General features: G+C 46.7%; 6 protein-coding genes across 6 annotated transcripts in view; 2 read left to right on the top strand and 4 right to left on the bottom strand.

The window, feature by feature from the left end:
* Positions 1–13,015, bottom strand: part of LOC126564888 (protein phosphatase 1B) — a 205,229-nt gene that overhangs the window by 42,327 nt on the left and 149,887 nt on the right. The window lies entirely within an intron of this gene.
* LOC126565068 (alpha-tocopherol transfer protein-like) overlaps positions 1–13,015 on the top strand; it is a 174,457-nt gene that overhangs the window by 121,204 nt on the left and 40,238 nt on the right. The window lies entirely within an intron of this gene.
* On the bottom strand, positions 4,517–6,187 carry LOC126560346 (uncharacterized). The gene is made up of 3 exons (XM_050216309.1): positions 6,140–6,187; positions 4,802–6,073; positions 4,517–4,720 (listed from the first exon to the last, which is right to left on the bottom strand). The coding sequence occupies exons 1-3, from the start codon at positions 6,185–6,187 to the stop codon at positions 4,517–4,519; spliced, it is 1,524 nt and encodes a 507-aa protein (XP_050072266.1).
* On the bottom strand, positions 6,671–7,407 carry LOC126565394 (uncharacterized). The gene is made up of 2 exons (XM_050222566.1): positions 7,366–7,407; positions 6,671–7,288 (listed from the first exon to the last, which is right to left on the bottom strand). The coding sequence occupies exons 1-2, from the start codon at positions 7,405–7,407 to the stop codon at positions 6,671–6,673; spliced, it is 660 nt and encodes a 219-aa protein (XP_050078523.1).
* On the bottom strand, positions 7,743–9,741 carry LOC126565124 (uncharacterized). The gene is made up of 4 exons (XM_050222265.1): positions 9,732–9,741; positions 9,371–9,459; positions 8,031–9,299; positions 7,743–7,940 (listed from the first exon to the last, which is right to left on the bottom strand). The coding sequence occupies exons 1-4, from the start codon at positions 9,733–9,735 to the stop codon at positions 7,743–7,745; spliced, it is 1,560 nt and encodes a 519-aa protein (XP_050078222.1). The 5' UTR covers positions 9,736–9,741.
* On the top strand, positions 11,023–12,567 carry LOC126564615 (uncharacterized). Its single transcript, XM_050221694.1, has 2 exons — positions 11,023–12,291; positions 12,373–12,567. The coding sequence occupies exons 1-2, from the start codon at positions 11,023–11,025 to the stop codon at positions 12,565–12,567; spliced, it is 1,464 nt and encodes a 487-aa protein (XP_050077651.1).

The raw sequence follows: 13,015 nt of genomic DNA, 5'->3' as shown, positions 1-13,015 counted from the left end.
GGATTTCTGACTTTGTTCTTCCCAACATGATATCCAAAAAAATTAAAAAGATCAACGCTTGTGTACACTTACAAAAAAAAAAAGCCCCCATCCGCGTTCCTTTTGTGGGAATGAAAACATTTGTTTTGCATTTGTTTTGCTTACACAGCTCCCGTAAATTGTTTTAAAAATAGCAAACCAATTCAATGTGTCCCGTATGGCACAATCGCTTCTATTACGGCTTCCTCCATCTGTGTGGTTGCTTTAGCGTCACGTACCCGTCATCCGGTTATGGTGAAACAATTTCATACGTGCACAGTCTCATGTGCTTTAATATCATTGGATGGTTGTGTCTGAGTGTCCCTTCTGTCTCTCGTTTTTAATTCAAACGTTCAGCATTAAACCGCCCGCCAAATAAGGACCGTATCAATTATGACACCTGAAGAAGCACTCCCGCGTTCACCCGCGTCCGAGTTATGACTTTTTGGTATTTCGGTTTAGAAATGTTGCTGCTGTAGTTTATCCGTGAGGATTGAATTCTTAAGTAGCCTTCACCGGGCAAAGCGCTAGAAATGTCCATATCGGTAGAATAAAATTAGCACCCATGGGGGATATCAGCGCTCCTACTACTCCGGCTCGTGACTAATGGTCGACCAATTAATCAAACGATCGCTTGATCGGTGGAGTTAAACGCTAGCCATCGCCAGCGAGTGAAAGATGCAAGCAAGTGGAATTTCTTAATGGGCCACACATTTTGCAAATCTTGCCTATCGTAGACAAACTTTTCTTCCTTCGCATATGGTGAAGATTTATGCAGAAAGATGTGTGTGATTAATAAAAGCAAAACTACTCACCGATAAGCATCTCAGAAATGGGGAGACGGTGTACAAATAAAATTGAATTTAATTACAATAATAAAGAAGAACCTGAAGGTAAGGTGCTCGTCGCCCATCCCCAGTTTTCTTTCTCCTGAGTAGCTTATTAGCATAAGCGCGAAGCCACGATCGTACGTCGGGCTTACGCCGGCTGTCCTAGTTCTGTGGACAAATAAATCACTCAACAAGCTTTTCTCTTTCATTTTCATTTCGCTGCAGCGTTGGGCGCTGGGACGCTTCGTCAAAGAGAAAGAAAATGGGTCAAGTTAATAAATACGGCGATCGGAACATCATCGGCCGTTGATTGATGATTAAATATGAAGCCCGAAAGTGAAATCGCTCTCGGCTCAAATTGATCGAGATTGCGCCCGGTTTTAATAGGGCATTCGCTATAGTTTTCTGCTGTTGTTGTTTGGGGGCCTGTAACTGGCCTGAATCTTGGGAAATGAAGTGTATGGAGCACAAGCTTCAAAGAAAGATCACATAACTACGCTTTATTTACCGCGGCTCATCGCGGTATCGATGGCAGGAAATGACTAATTCTACGCTTTGCCGGCGTTTGTTTGCTTCGTATTGACTGTAGGCGTTGGGTACGAGCGCTAGAGACCGTTAGGGGTTCAGCCGGTAAGGGTTCACTTTTGTTTGTTTTGTCGAGCGGGAATTGTGTCACCAGGCATCAGCATCATCTGGGCAGCTTTTGGTCGTGCCGAAAAGCGATTTTTCGATGGCACCTTCCATCACTCATCGATGATTTTTTTTTTGATAGTAATGAAACTGGCCGGTGGCGCTATTATGCCATATATTTGTGCATGATACGTCCGCCGAGTGATATGATGTGAGTCGTCTAATCGCGGTTAAAAAACCGCTGTGGTGATTTCGCAAACTCAGCATGAGCGCAACAGCGCGCAGCTTAATGTATCAGTTTACTAGTGCTTCAATTTGTTTATATATATGCCCTTGAACTTCGTTTCTTCAGGTTAGCAGAGAGAGAGATAAATAAAAAGTCAATTCTCATCCGAATCAAGCAACCGAGGTAGGATTAGTTTTCAGTTGCTTGACGTGCTCTTTTGCGTGTCTGATTATTAGTGGCCACTCTTTCTGCTGGCCCCATCACACCAACCCATATATGGCACATTTTATCAACCGTCAATCGGCGAGCACCGGCCCCAAAGCTGTTTGATGATTTATAGATGTAGCCCGGTTGGTTGATAAAAACCAAACAGCATGTCTTCATTAGTCCTCTTCAGATACGTTTCGCACAAAATGGTCGCTTTTACTTATCATCCTATCCCCCCCCCCCCCCTCTTTCCGCCACCAGCACCCCCCGCTGCATCCTGTTCGATTGCACAAGAAAGAATCGCGAACGAACATCGTACAAATACAAAAGACCTCTTGAAAAGCGACGAACCCCCTGGTATAAAACAAAAGACTCTCTTGGCGAAGCGACGAACCTCGGCAAAGTTTCTTTGCTGTTTATTCTTTCCCCTTTCGGTGGTGGAACATGGCGTAGTGGTCCGCAGAGTTCAAAATGTCAGCACTTTTTTGTCCTCGCGTTTGGCAACACTTCAAGCTATATCCTTGACGCTTGAACCGCCCCTTGCCTTTTGGCGAAGATGGTGGATTTTTTGACAACGACTGGACTGGCGCTTTGTTTGGGCAAAACGGGTTGTTAGGTTGGGGATTAGCACTATCTGCTCGTCTGTAGATCACTAGGCACGTGCTGTTGTAAAGCTGTAGTCAAGAGTCAGTTAATTTATTTTAACAGTGTCTCATTTATTTTTGGAATTATCTATTAAATTAATCACGCGTTTCCACTATAACATCCCACACACAGTTCTGATATAGCTTAATAATATCTAAATATAAATTTCACCCTCTACACACACACATACACACTCATCCCTCCATCTGCAAACCGGATTGAGACGATGCAAACTAGCAAGCTGCGTATGCATGCATCCACTTTCGATTATTATTCACACTTTCGGACACTCCTAGGGGCCCAGTGGTGTTTCTTTCTACTTCGTGCTGCTCTGTTTTTTCCCCCTTTTGGACGCTCTCAACGATTCCTCGAACAATAAAGCTGCTCCGCTCGCATACGATCATTATCATACCCGTGGCGAATCCGGCAGGTTTCGACTTGTCTCATGCGAGTTTTACGTTCCGCTCGCGTTTGCTCCGGTTGGCTGGACAGTGGATTTAATTGAGCTTGAAAATGATCGATGCGATGCATTCGGTGCATCCCCACACTGCACGACAGTGGGACGTGAAATTGGAGCTTTCTTTTGGGAGTCCTTTCGACTGGAAAGGGTTTCCCCAGTAAGCTCCCGTCGCTACTGTCGATGAAAAAAAGGGAAGCTTTCTTAGAAATTGATAACCCGGTTGGCGCCCAAAATTTGGTTTTTATTTTTAGGGGGACGTGTATTAAGTTACACATCAGAGTCAGTGTCCGCCAAGCTGTCAACTAACGTAGCTCAGGACTCGAATTTCTTCTCTTACCGCCGTCGAACAGCGTGTAAGGGCGGAAATGTAAATTTTTCGATTCAACCTTCAACAATCGATGAAACATGATGAACGACACGATCATCGACGTCGAGATGATCGACCTTCATTGTTTGCTGGCGTTCCTATATTACTCACCCCTCTCTTCGCCTATCTCACTTGTCGGAAATGTCGGAGGAGTCCTCCGACAAAATATTACTCAACCCCCCTTTCCCTCCCTCCTCTCCCTCTTTCCTATTTAAGAAGCCTTTTCGGCTGTGACAATCAATCAACAAACTTTTTCGGATCGTGCTCATGCTCCGTGATTAGCCATATTTAGCAGCTTGCTCTACACTTCCCTTGGTAGGCGCTCAGGTTTTTCGGGGCATGTCGGCCAGAGTGTCGATCATGTCAACCGTATGAGTAGCACTTTACATTACTCAGCCTGCTCACACACACACACACAAAACTAGTTCCCTTCGTTATGGATGGGATTTTACCCAGAGGTACTCAGTTGAGGTTTGAGATGACGCAGATCTTAAAACCTGCCGAAGGTTTAATTGGCAAATTGAAGATGTGTGACGCGGCAGCGCGACCGGTCCTTGAGTTAATCGCAAGAGAAATGTCTGTCAAGGCTTTCTCTTGGCTTCTCAAGAAAAGAGTGTCTAATTGGAATTACCTTGATAAAATAAATTGAATCATCAACTTAATTTCAGCGGACCGAGGAGTAAGGTCATCGTGATCTTGTTTCGGAAAACAATTCACAAATCTACATCGTGTAGCGAGACATATATAAATCTGTTTCCGCCATAGTTTTCCAAATGTCGAACCAGCAATGTCCTCGGACCAGTATTAATATCGTGTTCCTTTTGACAGTTTCAGTATCAATTAACACCTGCCGTTGGTTTTGCATATGCAAATTTGAAACGTGTTAAATATCAACATTTAGCTTTAGGCAAACGATCGCCATAAAAGTTATTATGAATTATTCTGAAGTGACCGGAGTAGTATGATAATTCAAGCGAATTCTCCCAGAGGGCGATCTCACAACCAAACTGCGAAGTATAAGAAAAATAGTACGCGATAGCAGTTTTGTTAAAATTTTTGTACCAAAAAGCACAATAATCCATCTTAACGCTACAGAATTAAACCTAATTTTTATTCTTCACCCTCGCTCACAACTACACCTGCCTGTAGCCGGTGTACTCGCATTTGTAAACATTCCGCAACAGATCGTACGCATCAGCAATCAACTTGTACTTGGTGAACGCCGCACACGATTTAAGCCGCTGCAAGCTAGCTTTGGTCTCGTACGGCACTATCTGCAGTATAAGGTCGAATTTTTCCTCCATCAAACGGGACTGTGTGTCGAGTAGCTTGCCGAGCTAGAATCGTTTAATTCGTTGCGGAAATAAAGCGTTATTAGAATATTTTCAAGGCATCACATCCTATCCTATCCCACTTACCGTATTAATGCAAGGATCGCAAACACTCGGACACGGCAAAATGGTGGCGCATGTGTTAAGATTCTCGAACAGCTCGGCAAAGTTGAACATCGCCAGATTGACGATGTTCGTGATGAGTCTACTCACTGAGTACAGGCGGTTCAGCTCCAGCTCGTAACATTCGCCAATGTCGTAGAAATTGTGTACGGCCAAGTCTACCACCCTTTGGGCGTATTTTTGGTAACAGTAGTCAGCGTACGGTCCACTCGCAATGAGTACCTGTACGACGCCTCGCAGTACGGGACAGATCCGATCACCGTACACCGTCACCAAATCGTCGTCGAACGTTTTCGCCACATCTATATATTCTTCGATCGTTACATCCACTACGGATGTTTTCTCTTCGATCGAAGGAATCGATGCAGTTTCGTCGAAGGTTTGCAGTGCATAGGACAGCTCGTAAGGGTAGTTGGTGGAGGCTTTCAATTTCGGGAGTATATCGACGATCTGTGTCGCTTGCTCGCCGTACGATGTGCTGAGGGATGCTATCACGGTATTGGTGTCCTGCTTGAGCGTGCGTACGTTGCCGTTAAAGTTGACCACTTCTTGGTGAGCCTGTAGCAGAGCAGCCTCAAGGTCACCTTTGGCTGTGGAAATGTACGAATCGCCTCTGTCCAGCTGAGCGAGAGGTTCGTGAATGGAGTAGATCAACGGTGAGATGGTAGCGGGTATCGGCACGATCGCATTGAGCAGTGAGTTAACCAGGCGAGGAGTGACAATCTTTCTAGAGGGTTCTTGCATCACAGGTATCCCATTACCACCTGCTGCAGCTTGAGCATGTTCTGCTGCTGTTTGAAGTGGTCGTAGAGCTTCGTCCAGCTGTGTTAGCGTTTCTGTAATGTAGATCAAGCTATCGAGCAGCCTGTCGGTGATGAACGTCTTGTCGCGATATTGTAGCGTTTGGAACTCCTGTATGAATTCGGTACTGATCACCGATTGTAAGTTTGACAGTGCCGTAATGGCAGCCTGGAATGGTGGCGTCACGAATCCCGAGTTATCGTCCGCCAGGAGTAGGATGTTGTCTGTTACAGCAATGCCAGCCGTGGTGAACTTCTCAGCAACGGAGTAAAATGCGTTCTGCATGGTGTAGAGTGGCTGATACTCTGAACCTAGCTGAATCTTGTAACTACCGAGCGCATCTATGATGAAGGATGCACTGCCGGATGTCCCGATCGCTATGGAACTTCCGGCCACATTGCCGTTCATACCTAAGTTTGGCCGTCCGGCAACGTTCTGCAAGGGAAGAGAGCAACGTTGGAAGCTTTCTTCAATTCTCCAAACACTACACCCAAGACTTACCCGCAGTATACATAAGATTGTCAACAGCAACAAAATTCTGCTAGCCATCGTTGGTTACGGGATGTTGCTCCGGGTAAACCAGACCGTTCCAGAAAAAAATCAAACTCCTCCAATGTGCCGATGTAATGCAACTAAATTCGCAAGTGCTCTGGCTAGGTGGCAGTGTGTGGGATTCTTGTCCGAATAGTCTCGGGTTGCATGGCAGCTGTGTCAACAGCGTGTCACTCTAACCTCAGCCTAAATTCTTTCTAGATGCAAAACATCCTTCAATGTCGAATTTGGCAAGGTGGTGTTTTTTGCACACGCAAGGACAATCTGTCGGAAACAGATTTTTGATGCCAAAATTTTCACCATGTTTGACCGTGAACGAGTACTTTGTACAAACTAGTAAAAACATTATGCTTTGGCGTTATTATCAGCTGTTACAGTATTCCATGTTATCTGTGAGGATGTTGTTTAAGAGGATGGAGTGAGCTTTTTTGCAGGCAGGTTTTATTTTTTCAACAATCCAGCAGTTACAAAAATCTTAAGCTATCCAACAGTTTTCTTAATCACGTACAGGACCGTAGGCAGTCCGGCACCGATCTCGTCCAAAGCGGCCAGCACCCGAGCTACCAATGTAGGGGTAACGAATTGTCTCACATGTGTTGACGTTACCGGTCCACCACCCGCTGCTTTCTGTGCCTGTTCCAATGCAGCCTGAAGATTGGCAAGAGCCGTTGATAGCTTCTGCAATGCCAAGCTAAGCGCACGGAAACCATCGTTAAACTGGTTGCTAAGGGATGGGCCCAGCCGACTGGTGAGAGTGTTTAACTCCACACTCAAACCACCGTTGAGCAGCTGAACGAGTGCCGCTAGGGCTTGATTGACACGTGCAAATACATTCACCAGTGGGCCAGTATCATCGTTTGCCAAGGTCACGATCGTATCCATCAACGCAGTGCCCGAACTGGACAGCTTGGTGGCGATCGAGGTGAAAAGTTTGGCAACGAGCACGAGCAGCTCGTAACCGGACCGGATGGTGACGGTAAAGTTGTCCAGCTCATCGAACGATCCGCGCAGGACGGTGGCACGATCGGCAACCTTCAAACTGTTCGGTACATCCTGTGCGATACCAAAGTCGGCTCGGGGCAAACCGAATGCAACCGACTGGTGGAGAAATATGGAGTAGAACGGTTAGATTAGAGAGCCGTTTTTGGTGCTGGAGGACACGAGTAGGTGCTCACCTGAAGCGTCAAACATAATGCAAAAAGGGCGAGAATTTTCATACTAAGCTTTGTGCAATAGTGTTTCCGCTACGGTTCAATGCCAATGTGCAGACAATACCTTCACTTGTTTGGTACCGGAGCTGCGATGTTCCAAAATTCTGTCGCAAACTCTCAAACCTGTTGCTTGACAGCTGTGAACACATCGAGTTCGAAACAGTGCGGCACAATCACTTGTACAAACACGGCGCATATCGTCTCGAGAGTTGCGACACAAAATTAAATGAAAAGATGTGACGAAACGCTTACACGCCATCATATTATTTCTATATAGTTTATTTAAAAACTCACAGTGAAATAAATCTAAACGTGCTTGTTCTAAAAGAACAAGGAACCAATTACAATGGTCCATTCACCTTACAATTATCGATCGATGCCTTCATCTCTTCGGCATCCAGTACGAGCAGGTGTTTGCTATTGCTGAAGCATCCCTCCATTCGATAGTAGCTGGCGCTAGTTTCCTGAGCCAGCAGACGGTACAGAGCGTCACGCTTTTTGGTAGTCAACGAAAACAGCGTTTGATATTCGGCTCCAAGCTGTATGTGAGAGGTGGAAGCAAGACAGATAACATTAAAACATAAACATTCAAATTCGACTTCGTTCGGGGCGGCGGCCTGTTCACTTACGAAGTTGTCACAGTTGTCCACATTGCTGAACTGTGTGCAACGCTCCAAGTACTCGATAAAATCTTCTATATCGTGCAGCATCAGCGTGATGATGTTGTATATACCGTTCCGTAGCTTTTCGAGCCGTATGAACTGCAACCGATAGCAGGCGGCCGAATCGTACGTGTGCAGTACGAAGAAGTTGAACACTCTGGTGCCGAACTTGCTGAAACAGAACTGTGCGTTGGGACCATTCTCGATCAGCACCTGCAGTAGATCTCGCACGATCCCGCACATGCTCGTGCCGTAGAACGTGCCCAAATCGTCGTCAAGGGCGAGTATGCGTTGAAAATAGGTAGCGATCGTACTGTCGATGTTGTTCGTGATGGCCAGTGCTGCATCGTTGTCGAAAATTGATTTCACTCCCGTCAGCATACCATCGACGACGGTTTTGAAGTTACTGTCCTCCTCTACCTTACTCTTCAGCGTTGAGGCGTATGTGCCGGAAAGCTGACTGTAGGCATTCGATAGTACGGTCGTCGTGTTGGTTTTGATCGTACCGACAAACTCGTTCACATCGAATTTGTACGTTGTGCCCTGCTCGATAACTTCGGCTTCACGCAACTGAGCTTCGGCGGTGATGCCGGACAGGTACACGTCCGCGGTCTGGAACGAACCGAGTGTCGTCCGGACGATGTACACCAGAATCGGGACGTCCGACTTGAGCAATCGAACGCCGTTGGTGATGTCGCTCACGATACGCGTCGTAACGTACCGGCGGGCAATGGTCGAACTTACGGTCGACGAGGAACCGGCTGCTTGACGCGCGCTAGTAACGGCCGTACGCAGGTTAACCACACTCTGGGACAGCGTATTAAGCGTCTGTGACATTGTCCGAAAACTGTCCCCCAGCTTATTCGACACGTAACGATCGATGTTGGTGTTGAGGGTGTTTAGCTGCGTCGCTAGGCCGCCCGTGATGAGTGCCTGCAGACTATTTATGCTGTTCGTGATGGGATCAAAATACGTCGCTATAGGACCATTGTTATTGACTGCCATCGTAGAGATGGCTTGCGTAAGTGTGCTGCCGGCTGTGGAAATTTTCGTCGCAATATCGGATAGCGCATCCTTCACGGTTGCTAGCCGATCGTAGCCTGCCTGTAGGTCAAACACCGTCGAACCAACGTCCCGGAACAGTAGCTTCGTCTCCAGGGCGAGTGAGGAAACGGTGGCACTGCCCGTAATCGCAACATTGATGGCAAAGTCTGGCACCGGCTCTGCGCGTCCGATCTGCAAATGGAGGAAGTTGAGTGCGTCATTAATCCTGCTGCCTGTCTTGTTGTGGCGTACGTAATACTAACACTCAAACACAGCCACCCGAAGATGGTGGCCTTTAAAATGCTGAACCTGCGCAGGTAAAACATTGCTATGTTGTGCACTGTAGCACCAACTAGATGGGAGTAATGTTTTACACTCTCCGAATTCTTGGACACTTTAACGCACCATCTCTACCCCAGGGCGAGATTTTGTGTACACACTTGATTCTGTGAATTTGGCGGATGTCTGTAGGCTGACGCTGACGTGCAGACTGAGGCCGATTAAGCGAAGAAGTGGTTTCCAGCTGTGCAAACAACGTAGGGTGCCAACACTGTGCGCCGTTTGTACTAGAAAAATTGCACTGTTTCAAACGTAGGTTTCCGTTTTGGCTTAATTGAAGTGTGCGCATTAGAATTTGGAGCACGTCAACATGAACTACGGCCGGTATTGGACTGCTTTGCCGAGTGATCTCTTAGGCTTTTATCCATTAAGCTGAGTTTTATCGTCTATTGACGTCAAATAAATGAAGCGAGCTTAACATCTCTTCATTATTACGAGATCAGTCATGTACGATATCATCGCAGAAAGTATCTCTTTTAAGTCAACAACCCCAACCCTTTTCTCGTCGTGGCTTAAAAAAACTCCCAAAATATCTGTTCTTTTCCTTCCATCCCAATTCAAATAAATAAAGCGATGCTAATAACCCTTAATTATCCCGATCGAGATAGCAGCCCGGATTAATAGTCCGCCCGCCTGATCTCTTCACGATAAAGCCATCCACCTTCCTTACGGACGAATGCGATCCGAGAAGATCGTTTCCGATGGTCGTTTGGTAAGCGGTACAATAATTCGTCCCCAAAATGGTAATAACCGGCTGGTGGCTATTAGGAGGTGTTCTAGTATGCAACCGCAAAAGAGAACGATCGTGACCCGTAAGAGAACAAAATTCAAAGGAAAACTAGAGCTCAACCCCGTTTGGGTACAATATTTTATCCAAACAAATAACGCACTGGAAGCAGGAATTCTAAGTGGAGGAGTGAATCTGGATGACATCAGATCGGCTCAACCGTGTCCGAAGATGTATGTGGAGAAGCTGTATTTCTGCTTTTATGAATGTTAGTCCACAGCTCAGCGGGATCCGAGCTGGTGGGGTTGCTCAACGTTTTGGATCGTTTGCTTGGGAACACATGAAATTGCGGGCGATTTCCTGTGTATAATCAAGCGCATCCAAATAATCGAACTAGGTCACTAGCCGCTAGTATGGTCCCGGTGTTCTAGCGCTGTGTAGATATGTGTTTTCCGATGTCGGTTTTTTCGCTTTTGTCGTCGTGGGGATGTCTTATGCTCTTCGCTTTTTCAAGCCATGCTTCTTCCGTGGAGAGTGTGCTCGCTGCTCTCCCGGTGAGTTTGAGATCGAGCAAGCAGAACGTGGAGAAAGTCGGCCGGGGCACCATTGACATGCGTGTTGTAAAAGTACCGTTTGATGCGCGCGCGATGCCATCCGAGCCATGAAGGTGAGAATGAGAACGAAAGGCGAAACAGGTATACCAAGATGCTATTAGTGAAGAACCTCTGCGGTCGTCTTTTTTGGGACAGCTTGGTAGAAGTTTTGACCATCGGTGTCCGATCAGTTTGGTAGTGATTTTCGGTGCGTGAAAGTCTCAGAAAGTTTGTTGTGGTGTATCATTTGTAAGCAATGACCCGCTGGAGCTCTTCGCTATTGATTGTTGGAAGTGTCTTGCTAGGCGGATGCTTCTGTGCGGGGGACTTTGGACTTCCGTACAGTGTGCCTGGGTTCGATGCAAACTTCCGGAGCGGCATTGGATCGGGAATAGTGAACATCGTGAAGGCAAACGCCAGCCTGCTTAAGTACGAAGCGAACCTGGATCGTAGCGGAGCGACAACGGTGCTGTTTGATGTTGCGAATAACCTAACCACACCACTGAACAAGCTTTTGGGACACGTGGCAGCTACGTTTGGAGCGAACAGCTCCGAATCGCTGCAGGCGTTGTTGGAGGAGTTGCAGGCCACCGTACCACCAACTACGTCAGCACTCGAGCAAGTATCAAGCACAGTTCACAAACTAAAGGGAGCAGTACGACCGAATGTTCTGGACACTCTCTCAAGCAATGTGAGCACGATCACAACGGAAATCGGAACACTCGCTCGCAATTGGCCACCGTTTGCCGAGGTGCTTAAAGAAGCCTCCGCCCCTGGCTCTACGTACAGTAGTGGAAACATTTCCACACTCATCACTCCCGCCCTGGTACAATCGATAATCTCACCGGTATCGCTTATCAACTCAGCTCTGTCGGATATTGCTACCATGTATGGGACGATCGCTAAGGATCGCATCACAGGCATCGGGTATGAAACGACCACCAACAGCAGCATTCAAAACGCGCTCCAAGATTTGTTGGGCAGTGTAACGCTAGCCAACCGGACGTTTATGGACACCGCACGCCAGATGGAGCAACAGTCGAATGGGACCGTGCGTCAAGTGCGTGACGGTTACTCCTATCTACTCACACGGCTCGGTGACGTTAGTACGGAAGCATCCAAAGTGAAAGCTTTCCTGGACCGAACGGAATCTCAAGGACTCGAGCACAACACCCGCACCGGGGAACTGTTGCGCGATCTTGCCACCAACTACAAGAGAATAATTCAAACTGCCGGTGAAGCGATCGGTAACCGATTGTTTAATGCTACGGCTTCACTGATCGACGAGGCAGCCACTAGTGACAATAGCTATGCGGATCGATGCTTGCAGCGTTACGTTGGTGACTTCCGGCAGGGATCGTACGCATCGACACGGCTCTCGGTGTGCTATCAGGTGGATTCACGTACCGTTGGTTACCTTTCGTCCGCAAATAACGCTTTCCTGGAGCAGCTACGGTACAGCGGTATCTATGGAAATCAGGCACAATCTGTGTGCGGTCAAGGCTCGTCTAATTGCACCACGGAGGTACCTTTAATGAAGCAGCATTGGTTGGAGCAGAAAAGAAGCAACAATTATTAATTTATTTACGTGTAACATTTCTTGCAGTATCTAGACCAACTCGAAGGCTTTACCAAGCAGACGCAAGCCCGGTTAAATGCATTTGTTACCTTCCTGGGGGAAGAAATCATGGCCCTAGTCGAACGGTACGACGTTTGTACGCGAGCAATCCGGGCGGACATTGAGCATTTGGTGGAGACGACACAGTACAAGTTTCGCAACTGTTTCCTAACCGGAAGATAAAGCTTACATCGTGAGAATAAAGCCCATAATTATACGAATGTTTCCGCTGTGTCTTACTGTGTCTTGCCTGTATCTTGTCTGTGTCTTGAATCGGAGTCCGAACAGAGGCGAAAAAGGTATGGAGAATGGGACTCTTAAGCGGGAAATAAAACAACAATTAAGCTTCCTTTTTTTTACCCAGTGAGAGAAAGCTTAGATAAGATAAGAATTGAGATTGAAATGGAGCATTTGGAAGGGAAGCTCAAAAACAAACATCTTGAGATTGGAATTTAAATTATGTTACAGAATGGGAAGGGAAATTTGATGTGTTTTATAAGCGTTAATGATATTCAGTTTTTTAAGTTAAGATATAATACAATAGTGTGAAATTTCGGTCAGCTGATTGAGTAGCGACAAACAGCTTTCTTTCTTCTAGAAAAGGTCTCGTCTAGTTCAGCAAAATATAATT

The sequence above is a fragment of the Anopheles maculipalpis genome, chromosome 3RL, assembly GCF_943734695.1.
Source record: "Anopheles maculipalpis chromosome 3RL, idAnoMacuDA_375_x, whole genome shotgun sequence".
Taxonomy (NCBI): domain Eukaryota; kingdom Metazoa; phylum Arthropoda; class Insecta; order Diptera; family Culicidae; genus Anopheles; species Anopheles maculipalpis.
This window is presented reverse-complemented; position numbering and strand designations above follow the sequence as displayed.

Coding starts and splice junctions, on each gene's coding strand:
- LOC126560346 (XM_050216309.1), bottom strand. CDS start 6,187: ATGGCTAGCAGAATTTTGTTGCTGTTGACAATCTTATGTATACTGCGG. Junction 6,074..6,139: donor CAATCTTATGTATACTGCGG/GTAAGTCTTGGG, acceptor CTTCCCTTGCAG/AACGTTGCCGGACGGCCAAA. Junction 4,721..4,801: donor GCGATCCTTGCATTAATACG/GTAAGTGGGATA, acceptor AAACGATTCTAG/CTCGGCAAGCTACTCGACAC.
- LOC126565394 (XM_050222566.1), bottom strand. CDS start 7,407: ATGAAAATTCTCGCCCTTTTTGCATTATGTTTGACGCTTCAG. Junction 7,289..7,365: donor CATTATGTTTGACGCTTCAG/GTGAGCACCTAC, acceptor TTTCTCCACCAG/TCGGTTGCATTCGGTTTGCC.
- LOC126565124 (XM_050222265.1), bottom strand. Junction 9,300..9,370: donor TCGGGTGGCTGTGTTTGAGT/GTTAGTATTACG, acceptor CTCCATTTGCAG/ATCGGACGCGCAGAGCCGGT. Junction 7,941..8,030: donor TGGACAACTGTGACAACTTC/GTAAGTGAACAG, acceptor TCTCACATACAG/CTTGGAGCCGAATATCAAAC.
- LOC126564615 (XM_050221694.1), top strand. CDS start 11,023: ATGACCCGCTGGAGCTCTTCGCTATTGATTGTTGGAAGTGTCTTGCTA. Junction 12,292..12,372: donor CGTCTAATTGCACCACGGAG/GTACCTTTAATG, acceptor CATTTCTTGCAG/TATCTAGACCAACTCGAAGG.